Genomic DNA, 23,132 nt, shown 5'->3' on the forward strand with positions numbered 1-23,132 from the left:
CAATTAAAAGACAAACATTTTTGAAGTAGATTTAAAAAAATAAATGAATCCTTCACTATATGCTGTCTATAAGAAACACACTATCATGGAAAACTACAAAAAAGTTAAAAGTAAATGGATGAAAAAATATACTATGCCAATATTAATTTCAAAAAAACCAATACTGGAGTGCTTATTTTAATACAAAACAATGTAGATTCCATAGAAAAGCCATATCCAGGGATAAAAAGGTCATTTAAAAATGATAAAGTGTTCATTTTACTAAGAGAACATAATAATTTTAATATTTATGCAACTAATGACAGAGCTTCAAAATACAAACAGCTTCTGACTTACAAATTTTCAACTTTACAGTGTACAGAAGGGATACACATTCAGTATGCTTTTTGACTTATGAAGTTGTGCACAGATAAACACACTGTGAGTTCAAACAGTGGGTGTGTCCAGACATAACCACATTGTTGAGGAGCATCTGTACTTAAAAGCAAAAACTGATAGAATTACAAGAAGAAATAGACAAATCCACAATTATAGCTAGGGAGCTGAATACTTCTCACTCAATAATAGCAGGAATAGATAGACATCAGTAAGGATATAGAAGATATGGAGAGCACTATCAACCAAGTTGACCCAATTGATACTTATAGGTCATTATACCAAAGAAGAGCAAAACACACCATATTCCCTTCCTAGACCATATTATAGGCCATAAAAAAATACTCAATAAATTTGTAAGAATTGAGTCATACAACTGTTTTCTCTGACCACCATGAAATTAGAAATTAATAAAAATATATGTGAAAAATTCCAGAATGTTGCAGAAGTAAATAACAGACTTATACATAACCTACATGTCAAAGAAGAAATCAAAATGAAAATTATAAAACACTTATAAATGAAAAAAAGGAAAGGAAAAAATACCAGATTTAGAGGTATGCTGCTAGAATAGAATTTGGAGGAAACTTTAAGGACTAAATATTTATATTAGGAAAGAATAAGGGTCTGAAATCAATGAACTCAACATTTACACTAAGAATCCAGAAAAATAATGTAGAAAAGGGACAAATTAAAGTCCTTCAGGTACAAGGAAACAGAAGAAATAAAACAAAAAATCAATTATAAGGAAAAATAGGGAAAAATCTGAGACCAAAAATGAGTTATTTGAGATCCATCTAAGTGATAAACCTGTAGTTAGACTGATCAGTATAAGGGGAGAAAAGACAGAATTTATCAATATTGGAATGTAAGAGATGACATTAGTAACAGTCTATAAATATTAAAGATACTAGAATATTGTGATGACTTTATTCCAATAAATACAATAAATTAAATTAAAAATGCATTGAAAGATACAAACTACTAAGCTCACTCAAGAAGAAATAGATAACCTGAATAGACCTTTATCTATTAAAAAGCTGTATTTCAAACACCTTTTCACAAAGAAAATGACAGACTCAGACGGCTCCCTTGTAGAATTCCAGCAATAGTAAGGGAAGAAATAATACCAATTCTACACAAACATCCAGAAAATTGAAAAGAAAATAATATGTCCCAAAGGCATTGCATGAAAACTACAGACCAATATTCCTCATAAATATAAATACAAATTAACAAATATATATGTATACATATTTAAATATATAATATTTTAAAAGGGTAATTAATACATTGTGATGAAGTGGCATTAACCCCAGGAATGCAAGATTGCTTTAACATTTGAAAATCAATCAATATAATTCATGTTAACAAATCCAGAGAGAATAACCACATGGTTGTATGAATTGATGGAGGAAAAAAATTGGCAAAATCCAACAGCCATTTCTGATAAAAATTCCCAACAAGCCAGGAATAAAATGGAACATCATCTTGATAAGAGGATATTTGAAAAACCTACAGCTAACATCATTCTGAATGTTTTCCCCTAACATCTGGAACAAGGCAAGTGTATCTGCATCAACATTTTTTTATTTCTATTTTACTGGCGGTTTTAGCTAGTACAAATTGGCAAGGAAAATAAATACAAACCATATAGATTGAAATGGAAGAAATAAAACTGTATTTATTTGTAGAAGACAAAAATCACCTACAGGGAACAAGACTTTCAATTATAACTGAGTTTTGCAAGGTTGCAGAATACAAGATCAATATGAGAATAAATTGTATTTCAGTACATTAGCAATAAATCATTGAAAATTGAAATTAAAATGCCATTTACAATAGCACAAAAAACAGGGGTAAAGCAGATGTAAAGTGCACAAGACATACAATGAAAAGATAAAACTTTGCTAAGAGAGATTTTGAAATATGGAAATCAGTGGAAGAACTCTATGTTAATGGATTGAAAAACTCAAGGTTGCTAAGATATCAGTTCTCTATAAATCTATAGATTCATTGTAATCCCTATCAAAATCCATCATGTTTCTATAGAAATTGGTAAGCTGGTTATAAATTCTATGTAGAAATGCCAAAAAAAGTAGGATAGGCAAAACAACTTGGAGAAAAAGAGGGATTTTTTTTTTTTTGGCAGAAAAGAAAGAAAGAACTCTCATTACCTGAAGTCAAGACTTACAAAGCTACAGTTATCCAGGCAGTGTGGTTTTGGAGTTCAGGAGGCAAAGATATTAATTAAACAGAATAAAGTCCTGAAATGGTCCCTCATTATATAAAACTGGTTTTTGACCAAGGTGCAAACGTAGTTTGGTAAAGAAAGAACGGTCTTGTCAACAAATGGTATTGAACAAGTAGATATCCACTTAGATCCACATATTCCACTGTATTTCTTAGATACAGCACCAAAAGTATGATCCATAAAGGAAAAATCGATAATTTGAACTTTATATAAAAAAACTTTCAAAGATACTGCTAAGAAAATGAAAGACAGCCAGGCGCGGTGGCTCATGCCTATAATATCAGCACTTCGGGAGGCCGAGGCGGGCAGATCACAAGCTCAGGAGATCGAGACCGTCCTGGCTAACATGGCGAAACCCCATCTCTACTAAAAAAAAAAAAAAAAAAAAAAAAAAAAAATTAGGCGGGCATAGTGGTGGGCACCTGTAGTCCCAGCTACTCTAGAGGCAGAGGCGGGAGAATGGTGTGGACCCGGGAGGCGGAGCTTCCAGTAAGCCAAGATCCCACCACTGCACTCCAGCCTGGGCGACAGAGCGAGACTCCGTCTCAATAAATAAATAAATAAATAAATAAAAAGAAAATGAACGACAAGGCATACGCTGATAAAGCACCTGTATCCAGAATACATACTCTCAAATCTCGACAATGAAATAACACAATTAAAAAAGGGAAATAACTTTTTTTCAAGTTCTCTCATGAGGTTGCAAAAGCAAATAATTTTAACACATCACCAAAATGTACAGAGGCAAATAACATGAAAGATGCTAAACATCGTTAGTTATTAGAGAAACGGAAATTAAAACAGGATACTACTACGCACTCATTAGAATGACTAAAATTGAAAAGACTGACAATACTGAGTTTTGACAAGAACCTGAAATAAATGGAATTCCTACACACTATTTGAGAACATACAATGGCACAGCTACTTTAGAAAACACTTTATTTTCTTAAAAAGCTGAAAATACATGCAGCATACCATTTAACCTTTCTACTCTTATTTACCCAAGACATGAAAATATAACCACTTACAAAGACTTGTTATGAATGTTTACAGCATCTTACTTGTTTTTTTTTTTTTTAAATATATTCTTTAACTTCTGGAGTGCATGGGCAGAACGTGTAGGTTTGTTACATAGCTGTACACGTGCCACGGTGGTTTGCTGCCCACATCAACCTGTCATCTACATTAAGTATTTCTCCTGATGCTATCCCTCCCCCAGTCCCCCAGCCCCAACAGGCTCTGGTGTGTGATGCCACTCTATTCCCCTCATGTCCATGTGTTCTCATTGTTCAGCTCCCACTTATGAGTGCGAACATGTGGTGTTTTGTTTTCCATTCTTGTGTTAGTTTACTGAGAATGATGGTTTCCAGCTTCATCCATGTCCCTGAGAAGAACATGAACTCATCGTTTTTTATGGCTGCATAGTATTCCATGGTGTATATGTGCCACATTTTCTTTATCCAGTCTATCATTCATGGGCATTTGGGTTGGTTCCAAGTCTTTGCTATTGTGAATTGTGCCACAGTAAACACACGTGTGCATGTGTCTTTATAGTAGAATGATTTATAATCCTCTGGGTATACACCCAGTAATGGGATTGTTGGGTCAAATGGTATTTCTGGTTCTAGTTCCTTGAGGAATCGCCACACTGTCTTCCACAATGGTCACACTAATTTACACTCCCACCAATAATGTAAAAGCGTTCCTATTTCTCCACATCCTCTCCAGCATCTGTTGTTTCCTGACTGTTTAATGATTTCAGTTCTAACTGGTATGAGGTGGTATCTCCTTGTAGTTTTGATTTGCATTTCTTTAATGACCAGTGATGATGAGCTTTTTTTCATATGTTTGTTGGCTGCATAAAAGTCTTCTTTTGAGAAGTGTCTGTTCATATCCTTCACCCACTTTTTCATGGGGTTGTTTTTTTCTTGTAAATTTGTTTAAGTTCTTTGTAGATTCTGGATATTAGCCCTTTGTCTGATGGATAGATGGCAAAAATTTTCCCTCATTCCGTACGTTGCATCTTCACTCTGATGATAGTTTCTTTTGCTGTGCAGAAGCTCTTTAGTTTACTTAGATCCCATTTATCAATTTTGGTTTTTGTTGCCATTGCTTTTGGTGTTTTGTTCATGAAGTAAGTGTCCATGCCTATGTCCTGAATGGCATTGCTTAGGTTTTCTTTTAGAGTTTTTATGGTTTTAGGTCTTACGTTTAAGTTGTTAATCCATCTTGAGTTAATTTTTGTATAAGGTGTAAGGAAGGGATCCAGTTTCAGCTTTCTACATACGGCTACCCAGTTTTCCTAACATCATTTATTAAATAGGTAATTCTTTCCTCGTTGCTTGTTTTTGTCAGGTTTGTCAAAGATCAGATGGTTGTAGATGTGTGGTGTTATTTCTGAGGCCTCTGTTCTGTTCCATTGGTCTATATATCTGTTTTGGTACCAGTACCACACTGTTTTGGTTACTGCAGTCTTGTAGTATAGCTTGAAGTCAGTTAGCGTGATGCTTTCAGCTTTGTTCTTTTTGCTTAGGATTGTTTTGGCTATGTGGGGTCTTTTTGGTTCCATATGAAATTTAAAGTAGTTCTTTCCAATTCTGTAAGAAAGTCAATGGTAGCCTGATGGGGATAGCATTGAATCTATAAATTACTTTGGGTAGCATGGCCATTTTCACGATATTGATTCTTCCTATCCATGAGCATGGAATGTTTTTCCATTTGTTTGTGTCCTCTCTTATTTCCTTGAGCAGTGGTTTGTAGTTCTCCTTGAAAAGGTCCTTCAATCCCTTGTAAGTTGTATTGCTAGGTATTTTATTCTCTTTGTAATAATTGTGAATGGGAGTTCACTCATGATTTGGCTGTCTGTCTGTTATTGGTATATAGGAATGCTTGTGATTTTTGCACATTGATTTTGTATCCTGAGACTTTGCTGAAGTTGCTTATCAGCTTAAGGAGATTTTGGGCTGAGATGATGGGGTTTTCTAAATATACCGTCATGTCATCTGTAAACAAAGACAATTTGACTTTCTCTTTTCTAATTGAATATCCTGTATTTATTTTCTTGCCTTATTGCCCTGGCCAGAACTTCCGACATTATGTTGAACAGCAGTGGTGAGAGAGGGCATCCTTGTCTAGTGCCGGTTTTAAAAGGGAATGCTTCCAATTTTTGCCCATTCAGTATGATATTGGCTGTGGGATTGTCATAAATAGCTCTTATTATTTTGAGATATGTTCCATCAATACCTAATTTATTGAGAGTTTTTAGCATGAAGGGCTGTTGAATTTAGTCGAAGGCCTTTTCTGTATCTATTGAGATAATCATGTGGTTTTTGTCATTGGCTCTGTTTGTGATGGATTACGTTTATTGATTTGTGTATGTTGAACCAGCCTTGCATCCCAGGGATGAAGCTGACTTGATCATGGTGGATAAGCTTTTTGATGTGCTGCTGCATTCAGTTTGCCAGTAATTTATTGAGGATTTTCACATAGATGTTCATCAGGGATATTGGCCTGAAATTCTCTTTTTTTGTTATCTCCCTGCCAGGTTTTGGTATCAGGATGATGCTGGTCTCATAAAATGAGTTAGGGAGAATTCTCTCTTTTTCTATTGTTTGGAATGGTTTAAGAAGGAATGGTACCAGCTCCTCTTTGTACCTCTGGTAGAATTTCGGCTGTGAATCCATCCCTTCCTGGACTTTTTTTGGTTGGTAGGCTATCAATTACTGCCTCAATTTCAGAACTTGTTATTGGTCTATTCAGGGATTTGACTTCTTCCTGCTTTAGTCTTGGGAGGGAGTATATGTCCAGGAATTTATCCATTTCTTATAGATTTTCTAGTTTATTTGCGTGGAGGCGTTTATAGTATTCTGTGATAGTAGTTTGCATTTCTGTGGGGTCGATAGTTATATCCTCTTTATCATTTCTTATTGCATCTATTTGATTCTTCTCTTTTCTTCATTAGTCTGGCTACTGGTCTATGTTGTTGATCTTCTCAAAACATCAGCTCCTGGATTCACTGATTTTTTTGAAGGATTTTTCATCTCTCTCCTTCAGTTTTGCTTAGTTCTTATTTTCTGCTAGTTTTGAATTTGTTTGCTCTTGCTCCTGTAGTCCTTTTGGTTGTGATGTTAGGTGTCAATTATAGATCTTTCCCGCCTTCTCGTGTGCATTTAGTGCTATAAATTTCTCTCTACACACTGCTTTAAATGTGTTCCAGAGAATCTGGTACGGTGTCTTTGTTCTCATTGGTTTCGAGGAACATCTTTATTTCTGCCTCAATTTTGTTATTCACCCAGTAGTCATTCTGGTGCAGGTTGTTCAGTTTGCATGTAGTTGTGCGGTTCTGAGTGAGTTTCTTAATCTTGAGTTCTAATTTGATTGCACTGACAGCACCTTACTTGTAATAGCAGAAAATGGAGTAAAGAGCGAAACATCCATCAACTGGTGAACGAACTGGTATAACTAACAGCATACTGCCTCATAACGAAAAGCCCATTAACTACTGATGCACGCACACAGATGAATGTCAAAGTAGCCTTCAGTGAAAGCAAACTTTGACTCCATTTATAGAAAATCCTTGAAAAGTCTAGTGACAAAGATCAGTGACGGCCTGGGAGTTGACAGGAGGGACCCTCTACCTTAGGTTTTTGTTGAGATCAAACGCAAAGCCCTTAAACTTCTTTGGGGCCTAATTGATAGCATCCGAGGCCCACCCTTCAATCTTTGAAGGGTCTGGTCTGAATTCAACCTCTTAGGATTTCCCCATATTCACAATTGAAACTGAAACATAACTTTGGAATTAAGGAATAAAGACATCCTTGTTCTGGGCTCTTGTTACTAGCACATGTGTTTGACTGCAGCCAAGATGGCATCTTGTTCTACACAATTTAAATCCTTCTAGCTTTTTTGGGGGTATGGGGCGCTATTTAATCCAAGTTCAGCTCGTTTAGTGACAAATTACCATATCAGTATTTACCAGTGTCTTTTATGCTCTTCCTGTATTGAATCATCTTGAGATGTTTATCTCAAGACCCAACCCACAACTACTGAATTAAGCTATTAAGTGGGGAAAAACCAGGATCAGGGTACTGTCTAAAAATCTCACAAGCTCCCCAGAAAAACCATCACAAAAATCCATTCAATGCCTTCACACAAACGCAGTCTACTTACTGCAGCTTCCTAATTCAGTTGTTTCCAGGATTACAATGTTTATAAAAGGTATACATTAAGCTTATAACAATTTTATTTAGCAAAATTTATTTTTGTATGTACATACAAAAGACATTTTCTTTGACATATAAAAAATACAGAAATATTTACATGTCTACAAAAATATTAAAACAGATTTCAGAAATAAGGAAAACAAGCATGTTTTTACAAAGGATACTTTCTTGGGAAATATACACACAAAAAAAGCTTTAGAAAGGTGACAAAACATTTAATAGACTCCAGAAGTTGATATTTCTATTGGTATCAATTGAGTAAGATGAGTATAAAATGTCTGAAATGCTAACAGATGGAAAACCAGACTTAATATTTAAATTGTTTGATTTGTATTGAGAATTTTAAACTTTTTCTCATTAAATTGTAAAAATAGTTTAAGAGGTTGTCTATCCTCTTTACCCTCTGCGGGGAAAAAACCTCAGGATACTACACTGATTTCAACATAAAATTGAAAATCACAATACAATTTTTTTTAAGTTAAAACCTAACATTTTCTAACTAACATTCGTGATCAGTAACAATTGATTTAATAAGAGATCACAATCTTCGTAAATTCTTTTTGCTTTTCTTTGTACCAGGCAGGGGACCTATTTTACAACTGGCTTTGAGGAGCTTGCCATCTGAACAGTCTTTAGTAGTATGGTAATTACAGAGACACCTCGTACAATAATCAAATCCACAGCCTTCTCGTTTGCAGGTTGCCCGTTGTAAATAGCAATCATATTTTGCAGGTGAATTACAGCGAACACAGGCTTTGAGGCTTTCGTTCTTTTTCAAAGTCTTGGCAACCTAAAAAGAAAAAAAAAAAAACTATAAACAAATTTCAGCAAGGATTACATGTACTTTAATTAGTAAAACCCAAGAAGGACACCCTTGCACCTTCCCCAATACATGTATGAAATATCACTGTCACACATATGATAACTACTGCCCTAAGTTTTATCTATGTAGTACCTGATAGCAGATGCTCAATAAATACTTTCTGAATAAATTTGTATGTTGCATTACTCATTATGGTATAAAATTTAAGACTAGTTTTGTTATGTAGAATTTACATTTACTGATCAATGTGAATCAGAAAATATTCTATAATTTTGGTAAGTTATCTAAATTAAGCTTGCAAAGTTATCTACAAGTGAGTAGAACTTTTAGCACACATCACTCACTGATCTGAGGCCCTTCAAGTTCAGAAAGCTTGCCTTTTTCCACTTAACTCTCTTCCTCAGTTCTTAAAGGCGGAAACTGCAAAATGTAGTATTGAGTACTTTTATAAGAAATCTAGGTTTTTCATTATTTCCTCAGTGTTTCTAAATTAGAACCCAAAATCACTGAACTTTCATAAACAATGCCAAGCAGTACCTAATATTCATAGAAATACATTTCTGTGTACTTTCCTAATTTCATGTTTCTTTTGTTTTCCACATTATTGTGAGTGAAATGAAGAGGACACTAATGAAATCTTTAATAGTTCTAATTATACTACAATTAAATTTAAATGATCACCAATATCAGGTTTCTTAATGTCAGAGATTAACCTAGTTATTATCTAGAGCCAAGTTACATTTTGACCTTGAAAGTTCTTTTACATTTCTTACTCTAAATCCCTTATGTTTTAAGATTTATGATTAGACAAAAAATTACCTCAGAGAATTCATTGTGTCGACTATAAGTAGAACCTTTCTGATCACCTTGATTGGATACCTTGGTTTGAGCATCTTTTTTGAGAGAAGTCTGGGCTGCTGATTTCTGAACAGAAGCCAGTGGGGTTCTGAACATAACATATTCTCTGGTTGATGCATGTGGTGAAAATTTATTGTTGTTTTCCTAATTAAAAAAAAAAAGTTTTAATAGAACTTAGAAATTATTTCCTGTATCCTCAACAATGAGACATTTTTGTTTGTATATAAAAGAAATGATGGCCAGGTGCGGTGGCTCAAGCCTGTAATCCCAGCACTTTGGGAGGCCGAGATGGGCGGATCACGAGGTCAGGAGATCGAGACTATCCTGGCTAACACGGTGAAACCCCGTCTCTACTAAACACATAACAAAAATTAGCCGGGCAAGGTGGCAGACGCCTGTAGTCCCAGCTACTTGGGAGGCTGAGGCAGGAGAATGGCGTAAACCCGGGAGGCGGAGCTTCCAATGAGCTGAGATCCGGCCACTGCACTCCAGCCTGGGCGACAGAGAGACTCCGTCTCAAAAAAAAAAAAAAAAAAAAAGAAATGACAAGATTATGTAAGAGAGTTATCGAGACTTATCTCTACATGCAATTTACCTGCACGTACTTAAACAAAGCAATACCTAAATACTCATGCATATCAACCCTAACTTATTGACAGAAACTGTGAACCAAAACTGTGAGAAATCACTTTAAATGCAGAGTCTATATGGTACTTAATACCTAAAAAGTAAAACAGCTTTTCTAAATTTTCCAAAAGTTATAAAATACACATACAAACAACTGGCAACTAAGATTGACTAATGGTCAACTCTATCTGAGAATTGAGTACTTCTCCCTTTGTTACTTTAGACATTCTATTTCTAGGAAGAATCTGAGAAATAAATGATTGAGTTGAGATTTCTTTATTTTTGAATGTGGTTTCTAAGTTCTAGTATAAGGCTGAAATACTTTATGAATGTAAAGAAGGGTTTCCAGATTACCTGTTTTTTTTTTCCCTCTATTTCTAGAAGAGTACTAGCAGTGCATTTTTAACTAAAAACATCATCTGCAAACTTACGGTAACTCTTTGTATTGCTTTACTGTACAACTGGAATGCTCCCTTATCATCTTCTAGGATCTTCTTCCAAGTTATGCTCACTTTAGACACACTGGAAAAGTAAAGTATCATAAATGAAATAATTAAAGCATCACAAAGAGCTAAGATGAATACAGTAGAAAAACATTAGCAGTGCAAAAGGTATTTACATTATTAGTAGTGCTTCTCAAACCTGACCACATTACAATTGCCTGGCGGTTTTAACTGGTCTAAAATGGAGCTCAGGGCTCTGTATTTTTAAAAAACTCCCTCCTCATCAAGTAATTCTAAGTGTATTGAGGCTTAAGAACCACTGCTTTGTACAGTATTTTTTCACAATATCTGCAAACATCAAATAGTAGCTACCATTGTGTGTGTGTGTGTGTGTATGTGTATATTTATATATATATGATACCATGTTAGCTATCTGGTAAAAGTAATAGACAAATTTCAAAGTACTCTAGGCAGACCGCTATTAGAAACCAACTTTAGAAACTCACTATGTTAACAGAAAAAGTAGAATCTGTGATACTGATTTGATTGTCCCTCAAGCTGTTTAGGCTCATGCCTGTAATCCCAGCACCTTGGAAGGCCAAAGCGGGCAGATCACAAGGTCAAGAGATTGAGAGACCATCCTGTCCAACACAATGAAACCCCGTGTCTACTAAAAATACAAAAATTAGCTGGGCATGGTGGCACGTGCCTGTAGTGCCAGCTACTCAGAAGGCTGAGGCAGGAGAATCGCTTGAGCCCGGAAGGCAGAGGTTGCAGTGAGCTGAGATCACGCCACTGCACTCCAGCCTGGTGACAGGGCGAGACTCCGTCTCAAAAAACAAAAAAACACCCAAGAAGCTGTTTATATCTGTTTTGCTTTAGCTCTTGTTTCATAAAGACCAGTGTAAACTCATACTTGCAAAGAGTTATCTCCAGATAATTTTTCAAAAAGCCAAACAAAAAAATCCCAACCCCAGTTGAGTCCTATCTAATTCTAGTCTGCATAATCTTTTAGTCTGCATAATCACCTTAATTCTCAAAGTTATTTGACTAAGTGATTTTCCTTGGTAGATTGAGAAAGAAATGGTGGTTAGCACAAGGTTTCTAAGAAATCGTCATAAACAGAGCCTGGGAGGCGGAGGTTGCAACAAGCCAAGATTGCACCATTGCACTCCAGCCTGGGTGACGGGACTGAAACCCTGTCTCAAAATAAATAAATACATAATAATAATAATAATAATAATAATAATAAATCACAAATCCCTATTTGTGGATCTTCATATTTTCATGACTATCAAACCTAGGAGAGCCCTACCACCAAAAAATGGCTTAGAAAGAACAAAAATTACTTCATACTTTCTGGTGTGACAAGTCATAATGCCTATTAGACATGTAGACTGGAACTAGGCTGTTTTATAGTTAAGCCCCAAAGATGTAACTTACATATTAGAAATGTCAAAACTAAAAGGAACAAAGATCCTAATCCAACAGAAACAGTTTTGAAATAGCATGAATATAAAATTTGAAATGACTAGGTTAAATGCATAATTCTAAAGTTTGCTTTCATCTTAGTGGCACACAGGTAGCAAAACACCAGCAAAAGTCATTACTGCAATTAAACAACATTGTAAGGCTACCTACAACAGGTTGAGCATTTCTAATCCAAAAATCTGAAAACTTCTGAATGCTGACATGATGCTCAAAGGAAATGCACATTGGAGCACTTTTGGATTTCGGATTAGGGATATTCAACTGTTTAACCTGTAGGGTATAATACAAATATTCCAAAATTCGAAAAACATCTGAAATCCTTCTGGTCCCAAGCATATCAGATGAGGGACACTCAACCTGTACAACAGCCTTTGCATGAGCTGGTGGTACTGAGCCACTAATAGCAATGTTCAGTGGATTATGCTAACATGTATATTCAAAACAGTACTTACTTGATTAAGTCCATATCACTGAGTTGTGCTAAAATAGTTGCCAAGAGATGTCTGAGTCCCCTTCGAAAGAGTTCACTGAGAATATCTACACATTCTAGTCCCATTTTTCTGCCAATTATATTCTGCAGTCTAAAATTTCCTCTGGCTATAATTTCCTTCAACATCTCCCGATCTACTTTAGGATTTCGTTTTGCATTCTTTTTTAATGTTGAACAAACCACTTTTTCAAAATGAAGAACTGGCAGCAAGTTTTTGTTGGGATATTGGTCTGGGCTTTGTATTTGTAGCAGGCAGGATTGGGGACTGTCACTGAAATTTTCCTCCAGAAGGCTACCTTCTTCATGTTCACTGAGGCCACTTTGTTGAGAAAATGAGGAATAGCCACTGTCTTCATAAAGTTTACTGGTCTCTAGTGCTTCTATTTCATTTGTACTATTAAGTGTTTGTTGCACATGTTGATTTTCCTTGTTATGCAAGGGCTTGCTTTCAGTTTCAAGTTCTACAATCCTAGGGCTCACAATCGGTGACCCAATACATGACAGCCTTTCATAGTCTTTAATGCAGTCTTTACAGGAACCTTCCAAATATGCAGGGGTGTAGGAAACTAGTCTTCCAATGTCATCAGGTTTTACCAGTTTAAGTCCAGAATGAACATGGTTACAATTAAAATCACACTTCATTTTGACAGAAAGGGTAGAACTTTCTTCTTCTTTACAACCTATAAAAAGAACATAACATTTACATCTTAATGGCAAAATTTCCACACATCCCTACTTCTTAAATTGGGATATACAAAGATTACTTTGCAATCTCTCAGCGTTAGGTATTGTCTACATGTACTTGCTTAAACAGCTGTGATGTTATTCAAGTTTAATTATTGATATGACAACAATATGTGAAAATATTACTTAAATCTTGTAAGTATATACAAATTATATTATTCCTGAGAAGGCATTTCAGAACAGACTGCTTTTGGATGGCTGTAACATCTGACTGTTATCTATAACTGATTGAGTAAATAATAGTGGAAAAAGGGGCTATATAATAAACATCTGTGTTTATGGAACAAATGAGGAAATGTGATGTATCAAAAGAGTAGGCTCTATGGTCAAAGTTATCCTTAAAGTAACCACAAATACTTTTAGATTCAGTGTTTATTCCTTGGTCTTAAATGACATTATGGTTCTCTTTGACTTAAGCACAACCCAAGCCATTGACAGCAAAAATGGTTAAGATTAGTACAGGAGGACAATGTATAAGGGTGGGAATAATCTTGATAAAAATAATAAAAATTTTGTATTTCACCATTAGCAATGATTGCAAGCCTTAAAATAACTAATCAAGAAATCTATAGGTAGCGTGGAGAAAAGAACTAATAACACATTTAAACAACTATAAATTAAAGTCTACCTGAATTCCCACAGCTCTTATCTCCAAGTTTTATTCTGATGGGTGCTCTTGGTGACCTTCTAATATATTTAAAGCGTTTGTCTACCTTACTGGATAGTAAACTCAAGTACAGGGACATCTCCCTGTATCTTCTCTAATATGTGCTGGAAACTGCTGTCTTTTAATCACTGAACAAAGACATTCCACCGTAAGAATGAATAGTTCTGCTATCAATCAACAGTAAGAGTTGGTAAATAAGAAAAGAATGACACTCAAATCAATTAACCAGATTTAAAAATATGAGTGGTAGGGCAGCAGGTGTAAATTACTGTTCAATTGCTTTAAATAACTTAAGATAAACTTGCTATTAATGATAAATAGAAAAAAAGGAAAGACTTGTTCAGAGTTTTATTACCACCCTGCTCCAACCCTCAGGACCTAAGAAATCAGTTAAGACACAATGGAGCAGGCAGCGTCTTAAGATAGCTTTAAAGAAAGGTTTCACCATCCCTGTGCTACATTTTGCAGTGAATGCTTCTTTGTTCTCAGGGGTTGTCCTGTGCATTGTAGGATGTTAAGCAGTCTTTACCCATTAGACACCAAGGGCAGCCCCCACTCCCAATATGCAATGTCTCCAGTTACCAGTTATTGCCAAATATTGGGGAGGGGAAAAGGCCAGCTGCAAAATTTCCTCTATTCTTCAGTTGAGAACCACAACTCTAAAAAGTGATTAGGATTGTCAGGCAACAGTGGCCTGGTAAGGGCATTCACAATTTGAGCAATGGCACAATGCTGGGAAGGAATATGGTAGATGAGTTCAGAAACTGTTTAGCATTGTTGAAGGCAGAGAATAAGAGTAGGGAAACAATGCGGACATGAGCCTGAATATTAAATGCCAGGTTAAAATGTGCCCCATCTACCATCCCCACACAAGCCAATCATATATAGCTAACAATTTATCCTGTAAGTAAATGTATATAGCATCAGTATGCTTAGTCTGCACTAAATATTGGTAATGTGTTCACATTAAATTTAACCATTTTTTACGTAGAGCAAAACTTTTCAACTCAAAGTACAAATGGATACTTTCATAGAAAGTAACTTGTAGAGAGAAACTGCTTATAAATTCCCAATGTTAATACAGTGAAAGATACATAGTATGTGCTCCAGGATCCCACTAAACATAAAATTAAGAGTTGAGCTGCATAAAAAATAAAGAATATACAAATTCTAGCTCCCTAATTAACCCTAAATCTAGAACAAATGATTCTGAGTGGTTTACTTTCATTCAGAGGAAAAGTAAAAAATGCCAAGAGATTGCTTTAGTTGATTTGCCTCAAATCAACTAAAGAATTAGGTTTGATTTATAGATGACCACAATTTACATGAGAGGATAAGAAAGCAGAAGCCACTTATGAAGGCACGCTCTGCTTTGTTTAGCTGCCTAAACCAAAAAGACCTGAAAATACTTCAGGAATTCAAAGTCATTCTCTTTCTGCTGTCTTTAGAACAGTTACTGGGAGGTTGTCCTATAGAACCTCTTTCATTCAACACTGTTCTTTGAATATGGACAGTTCTTTAAAATTAGAGCTAATAATGATGCAAATACTTTAAATTTGTTTAGAAGTTTGCAATTTCCAATGCTTACAAACCTTTTGAGGTAGGATGGGGAATTGTTATTTTTACAATTGAGCACACTGAAGTGTAGCTTAGTTTGCCCAATACAGGTAGTTAATTAAATGAGGCAGATTTCTCTTCCTCATTATAATGAGGTGCTCTGGAAAAACAGATCTAATGAATAACATTTATACTGTTTATAAAAATGACAGAAAAGCCAGAATTTATGGTGCAAGCGCACTTAAGGTACTAAAGAAAAAAATGTGTACATTTTTTTCTCATGTGAGCTGGCCCTTTTCAGTCCTTAGTAACAATGACCTTTCCATCCCAGGGGCTTTGTACCTTATGCCTTTCCCTGCTTAGAATATCTTTTCCACTTCCTTTGCCTATTTAGCTTCTAATCCATTACTCATGGAGAGCTTCTTCTTTTTTTTTTTTTTGAGGGAACTTTTCAGACCTCATCAAACCCTACTTTAAAGCACTACCAAATTGAAATTTTTAAAAGTACTTTTAAGTTCCTTAAAGGCCAGACATGACTGTTACTGCTTATGACAAAATCCAAGCAAATAGCAGTGCCTGACACAATGAAGACATATGATATAAAAATGTGTTTCCCATTTTTTTTGTTGGCTAATACCAACATTAGAATCTGTACTCTTCCTCACGAAATTAACTTAAGGAGTTAAAAGGACTACCACATTCCTCTTGCAACAACATATATTTTCACATGAATAATTAGATTTAGTATTTAGGTCAGGTGCAGTGGCTCATGCCTATAATCCCAACACTTTGGGAGGCTGGGATTGGGAGATTGCTTGAGCTCAGGTGTTCAGACCAGTCTAGGCAACATAAAGAGACTCCATCTGTATAAAAATTAAAAAAAGAAACTAGCTGGGCATGGTGGCATGCACCTGCGGTCCCAACTACTAGGGAGGTTGAGGCGGGAGAATTGTTTGAGCCTGGGAGGTTGAGGCTGCAGGGAGTTGTGATCATACCACTGCATTCCAGCCTGGAAGACAGAGGGAAACCCTGTCTTAAAAAAGAAAAAAGAAAGAAAAGGTTTGGTATTTTAAAAGAATTTTAATAAACTTATTCTGAATTTACAGAAAAGTTGCAAGAATAGTGCAGAATTCCTGTACCCCCATTGCTCAACTTATATTACTAACATGAATGCATGTCACAACAAATTAACCAATATTGCTGCATTATTAACTAAAATCCCTATTTTATGTGGACTGCTGTGGTTTCTACCTAAAGTCTTTTTACTGTTCCAGGGCCTTATCCAGGATACATTACATTTAGTCATATCTCCTCAGACTCCTCTTGACTATGACAATTTCCTTGTTAATAATTACCTTGACAATTCTGAGAAATACTGGTTATTTTGTAGCCTATTCCACAATTAGGATTTGCCAAGTTTTTCTCAGTCTTAGTCTGGGGCTGTGGGTTTTTAGGCCACAGAGGTAAGGTGCTATGATTTGAACTGATGTTAACCTTGATGACTTGGCTGAGGTAGTATTTCTGAGCTTGCTCCAAATGTAAAGTTACTCCTTTTTGTTCTTTTTCCATTTGAAACTTTTTGGAAGTTACTATGCACACCTCACACTTAAAGGAGTAAATTTATAAATCATTTGGAATTCTTCTGTACAGCAGATTTGTCCATGAATCTCCTATTTATTCATACTACCAATCATTTATATCAGTATAAACTCATAGACTTTGGGTTATAATCCAATACCACTTAATGTATTGCTCAAATTGTTCCAGCGTTTGCTATTGTGAGCTCTTTCAGTTGACATTGGTGTCCATTTCACATACTTAAATCATTTTGTGTTTTGAACATCCCTTACTTTCTGGGACTACAAGACGCTCTAAGCGCATCTTCTAATTTCCCTGTTCCAGCCCTAGAATCAGTCATTTCTCCAAGGAACTCTGGTTTCCTTTTTTTTTTCTTTGGAGAAAGGTATTAAATGAAAGTGAAATCTGGATGTTGGTTTGTTGATTTAATTTTAAAACGTGAAATTAATGTATTTTTCATTTCCATAACAATACTGCAGAAGAAACAGATTAGCATAGCATGATGTTTTATAAAAAAGGAAGCTGAAGCAACTGTTTGCAAAAGGTTAAATCCATTCCTTTTAACTAGCTAAGTGTTTTCCAATGACCAGGCCAAATTTGGGAAATATGTGAAGTATTCATATAATTAACTTATTATCCAGAAAGACAGAAAATATTATATGGCTTCATAACCTCTTGAATTAAACAGTTGAGGGCTAAGAGTTCAGTTGAACCATTTCACTTATTTATCCAACATCCACTCAGTGACAGGGTAGGGGGAGAGAAAGATACTAATTAGGGATGATCTTTTAGCAAAGCTGACATTCTGAAATCTGAACACCTTATGGAAATCTAGTGGAAGCGTTCCAGATGGTGGGAAACATAGGAAACAAGGAAAAATGTGAGTGCTCAATAAAGAGAAATATCTGTAGGGCTGAGTTGGGGGAGGTTATTGAAAATTATAGTTGAAGAGGTACAATGATCTGCAGATTTGTGGGGTAGGCTGGGTCCTATGTGGAGGAGAGAAGTTTGGTTTACATTTTTAGAAGATCATTGGCAGTTGTGGAGAATGAATTGCAGGAAGGTAAAAGTAGAAGCAGAGAGAACATAGTTAGAAGTGTTTATCACAGCAGTACAGAGTGTGGGAAACTCAGACTAGAAGGATTGTAGCGGAAATGAAAATAACTGCATAGATTCAAGGTCTGTTATTTAGGAGGGTAAAGTCAACTTGCTGCTAATCTACTAGATGTGGATATGAAGAAATGGAGAGTAAAAAAATACCCTGGGGTTTAAGGCTTGAGTATCTAAGGTGATATAGTGCTATTTACTGAGTTATGGAAAACTGATGAAATTAATGCTTAAAAACCTCAGTTTCCTCATCCATAAAATGGGAGTAAGACAATAAAACAGGACTAAATGCAAGGTAAAGTCCCTGTCACAAGGGTCTAGTCAATACAATCTATTTTTAATCACATAAGCCAAATCCCTTCATATTCCTTACGTTGCCAATCATTAACATTTAAAAGTAGTAAAGCACATTTCACAAAGAAGTATATATTTCAGAATAACACGTACTTTTCCATTAGAATGTATAGAGTTAAGAATCAGATCCAAGTTTGAATGAAAATCCTGGCTTAACCTTTTGACTAGCTTTGTGAACTTGGAATGTCCTATTCCTACTTTTCCCCTAAGTGCAGATTGTAATAAGACTCATACATGGCATTGTTTAAACTTCTCATTTACCGACTCCCAGCCCAGTCATACAGAGAAAAGAAAATTTTACAATGTTTGACTTTACATTTAATTTTCCAATATAGACCTGATCCTCCATATTAAATATCATAAATAAGGCCGCAGTCCTTAAAGATCTTTGTAACTCTTCTGTTAACTAAAATAATTAAGTTCCAGTCTCTAATACCTACAGATAACTACCATGTGGTCAACGTTAGGCATGGCCATTCCTTAAGAGTTTAAGAGGCCCAATGCTTGTGACCATAAAGTAATCTTTAAGAGAAAATTTTAGAAAAGCCTACTTTCAAAACTATTTGGAGGTAACATATATGTATTTTTAATTTCATCTTCTCAAATCTGTAAACTGGGGAAAAAATTCCAACAGGCAGTAAATTCTTTCTGAGGAGCAAGGTAGTAAAGACAAATGGAGTTATCAAAAAAGAAAAAAAAAACCCTCATAAAGCCATCAAGCTTCAAAATTTCGATGGTAGACTGATGATCCAGGATCTTCTAGAAATATACTGTCTATTAAAATTAACATTAAGCATTTTTTTTTCTCCTGAGACTTCTAGAGCTCTTTTTTAATGAAAGAGTCATTACAAAATAGTACAATGCCGAATTGCTAATTTTTTTCATTTTGGGTTATTTCTCAGGTAAAAATAAGGGCATATGGATTTTATTTAGAGGTAGCAACAAAGAGGGTAAAAATAAGCATTTGAGTGCCTTCCATTCTCTACAAGCTTTGAAATAAAGGACTATCTAGTTCTTCATGAGTTATGGGGGAAAAGTCACCAATTCTTCGATTCTCACAAAATCATCTTAACACTATGGACAAATTCAAGGTTTGTAGTAAAAACTGCTTTTTAAAAACTCTTCCCTTTCCACTCCAGGCCCTGAGACTGGGTTAATGGGCAAAGGGAGAAAAAAATGGGGAAAAGTAACGTTTTTGTTTGGATGTCCCAGTTGAGTCTGGTCCAATGAGGTGGGGGGGGGGGGGGCCACTCCGTTTGGCGGGAGGGGGGAGGGAGACCCTAGAACTCCTGAGAGATCGGTGAGGCTGCCCCACAGGGCGCAGGACACGCGGAGGAGGCGGGAGATAACCGCGAGCGCAATATCCCGCGCCCGCCAGTGAGGCTGGGACCGCGAAAAATCGGGGAAACTGCCTTTGGCTGTGAGGGTGCGGGGCAGATGTAGAAAAGGGGCGCAGGGGGACGAAGGTGAAGCACCTGGTCAGGCCCTGGGGGCTGCCTGCTCGCAGCCCTGTCACCGCCGGGGGCCCCGGGGTGGGGGAGGGGAGGGGCATTTGGCGCCTATTCAAGCAGGGTGGGGTTGGTGGGTCTTCCGAGAAGGAAAAAGGGCGCCCTGGGATGCCACGACCCGCACCTCCGGGGGTTGGAGTCCAGGGTCAGCGTGGGTGACGGGACCCCGCGGCCCGCCATCCGGCCCCTGCACATCTGGCTTCCCCAAGATCCCCAGCCGCCCTCCTCCTGGACCCAGGAACCGCTGCCGCCGCCGCCGGAGGCCGGGCGTGTGGCGTGGCCGCGCGCCCAGGCTCCGGGGGATGTCGGGTCAGGGCCTCAGGCTGCGGCCCTCCCCATGCACCCCTCTGGCGTGCGCGCCCCCCTCGCGCCCGCTCCCCTCACTCACTATCCGAGGGTCGAGGGCGCCCGGCGGCTGTCACGGCGCTGGGGCTGGCGCTGCAGGAGCAGCGGGGTGGCCGTGGGGCGCAGCTGCAGTGGCGCCGGCTCATGCCAGCCGACGTGGAGTCCGCCTCAGGTAGAGGAACCGCTCCGGGAGAAGCTGAGCAACCTGCCTGCTTCACAGACCTGTATCTCTTAAAAGGCGCCAGCTGGTACTTTTAAAATCTTTGAATTTGGTGCCTAAATCCGCGCGGTCCAATGAGGCGCGTCGCTCGCATGCACGCACCAATAGGAGGGCGGTGGGTGGGGGCGCCCTCTTCCGAGCCCAATTGGACGCTGCCGAGGCGGGGCCGAGCCGCGAAGCCCAGCCCCCTTCCAGCTTACCGGCTACCCACGCCCGGAAAGATGCTACGGCCGGGGGCGGGACCTCCGAGCGCGGGGAGGCCGCGGCCCAGCCACACGTGTGGAGGGCCTACCACGCATGCGTGCGCCCGCCAAGCTTCCCTCCGCCGTCTTCCGGACCGGCCTCCTGCAAGTCCTAATCTCAGCCCAAATTCAGCGCCGGCTTCCATCTGGAGATCTTCGATGGGTACAAATGGTAGCCGACTTTCTTCGATCATCTCTCGAAGGGCAGTTCGGTGAGCGGCAACTCGGCTCGTCCGGGAATCTAGACTTTCCGGAAGACGGACCCTCCCCCAAGCCCAGCTTAGCCCGCCTCTCTAGGATTTAAGCGCGCGCTCCGCTCTCCCTCCTAATTCGCCCCTCCCCTTGACCCACGTCTCTGCGCAGGCGCCTTGGCGGGTTGTGGCTGCAGAGTTGGCGGGTCGGCGCTTGCGCACCGGGGTTCCCCGCGATTTTTTTTCCCGGGGCTGGGTGAGGGCGGGCCGCGTAGAGAGGCTGTGCGGCTCTCCCTGCGGCAGGCTGACATCAGCTGTGGGAGATCTGCGGCTGCGTCTCCCAGGGCCTTCCGGCGGGGCCGAGGGTGGGATCGAGGCACTTCTTCCTTGCGAGCGCATTTATTTGTATTTTCAACCACCCTTCAGACACTTGGTTTACGCTTTCCTGGGTTTTTGTTCCTTTCCTTCAAGGACCAAGCGTAGGAGTCCTGCTCCCAAAAAAAGAATAAATAGAAGTCCCCCCTGGACCCCCCTGGCCAAGGGAGTTTTTAGTGATGGCTGGCATGGACATCAGTATGAAAGTGTACCGGAGTATTAGTGATGCTCAACTTTTCACAATTTGAATATGCACTTAAGTAGGACAGTGCATTCCCTGAACTCAGCTTTATGGCTACAGCCCAGTGAAGCAACGGGATGTGAACTCCAAAAAGGCGAATCCTCGTTTGCTGTTTCCCTCTGGTGCCTTTCTGCAGCCTCGGAGTGAGTTCTTGGCTGTAGTCAGTGTTCAGTACCGTTAGTGACGAGTCCTGTGTGGCGCGGCCAGGATTAGAATGAATCATACAAGTGCTGGGTTGATCCTGTCTACCTAAAATTTGATAATTAGTTCATTATGGGTTTTTTGTCTTTTCCATTCAAAAAATGTTACATTAAAATAGTGTCACTCTTGATGACTGAAATTTTTTTCATCCCCGTAAATGCACCTGAGGCCTGTGCTTCCTTGCCTCACCCTAGCCTGGCCCTGGGGCTAGGTCCTGGAGCTTCAGGGTTGAAAAGACAAAGTCCTGTCCTTCAGGGAGTTTACAGAGACCAATGGGAAAGAAGTTGACAGTGAACAATTTCAGAACACGAAAAAGGATATGAAATAATGTATTGGGGCAGAGAATGCAGATTAGTATAGGTTAAGGATTTTGGATGGTCAGGACGCTTTCTGAGGCTTTGAACCCGGATGTGAGTGTTGAACTGGCCATGCAGAGCTGCATAATAAACAGGGAATAATAAGCAGAGGGAATGCCTGACTACAACTTAGCAAGAAAGAGAGGAGATGAGGTTAGAGAGGTAGGCAGAAGCCAGATCCTGTGGGATCCTTGTGGGTGTTCCATGTGGAGTTTAGACTTTCCTCTGATTGCAGTGGTTAGTTGTTGGAAGAATTTTGGCAAGGTAGTTATTTGTTGATAGAATATTAAAACTATAATAGCTTTTTTATGTAAAAAATAATGTAAATGTTAGCCTTTCATTCTCACAATAGGTTAGCATTATTTTCAGTGTATAATGGTTGTGCTTCTCAGTTTGAGTTAATTCTCACTGTGGCTACCAGAACCACACAGCTAGTAAGCAGAAATTCTAGTGCCAGTCTGCAGGATTCAAAAAGTCCATGTCCTTTCTGCTTATGCTGTGCTAGCCTATAACGCTGTCTGCTGGAGCCCTGGTTGGTTTTAGTACATTTCACATTACTTCACAATTTGACCTTAGAGATAACTGTATTCACCTCTTTTATTTTCAGATGCTGGCAGAAATACAAAATTTGAAGCAAGCAAGGGTTCTCATTACATTATTTTTTATTTTTATTTTTTTGAGACCGAGTCTCACTCTGTAGCCCAGACTGGAGTGCAGTGGTGCGATCTTGGCCCATTGCAACCCCTGCCTCCTGGTTCAAGCGATTCTCCTGCCTCAGCCTCCCAAGTAGCTGGGATTATAGGCATGTGCCACCACGCCTGGCTAATTTTTATATTTTTAGTAGAGACAGGGTTTCTTTC

At 38.3% G+C, this 23,132-nt stretch overlaps 1 protein-coding gene across 3 annotated transcripts; it reads right to left on the reverse strand.

Annotated features, from left to right (window-relative positions):
- Positions 1-7,852: 7,852 nt before the first annotated feature.
- Positions 7,853-21,490, reverse strand: FBXO5 (F-box protein 5). 3 transcript variants are annotated; one of them, XM_023206118.3, is made up of 5 exons: positions 20,867-21,490; positions 12,549-13,266; positions 10,594-10,684; positions 9,497-9,679; positions 7,853-8,644 (listed from the first exon to the last, which is right to left on the reverse strand). In XM_023206118.3, the coding sequence occupies exons 2-5, from the start codon at positions 13,226-13,228 to the stop codon at positions 8,393-8,395; spliced, it is 1,206 nt and encodes a 401-aa protein (XP_023061886.1). In that variant the 5' UTR covers positions 13,229-13,266; positions 20,867-21,490; the 3' UTR covers positions 7,853-8,392. The 3 variants fall into 3 exon arrangements, with proteins under 3 accessions (XP_023061886.1, XP_023061887.1, XP_023061885.1); XM_023206119.2 differs by having other exon boundaries at positions 20,769-21,490; XM_023206117.3 differs by having other exon boundaries at positions 20,490-21,490.
- Positions 21,491-23,132: the final 1,642 nt, after the last annotated feature.

The sequence above is a fragment of the Piliocolobus tephrosceles genome, chromosome 5 (genome assembly GCF_002776525.5).
Source record: "Piliocolobus tephrosceles isolate RC106 chromosome 5, ASM277652v3, whole genome shotgun sequence".
NCBI lineage: Eukaryota > Metazoa > Chordata > Mammalia > Primates > Cercopithecidae > Piliocolobus > Piliocolobus tephrosceles.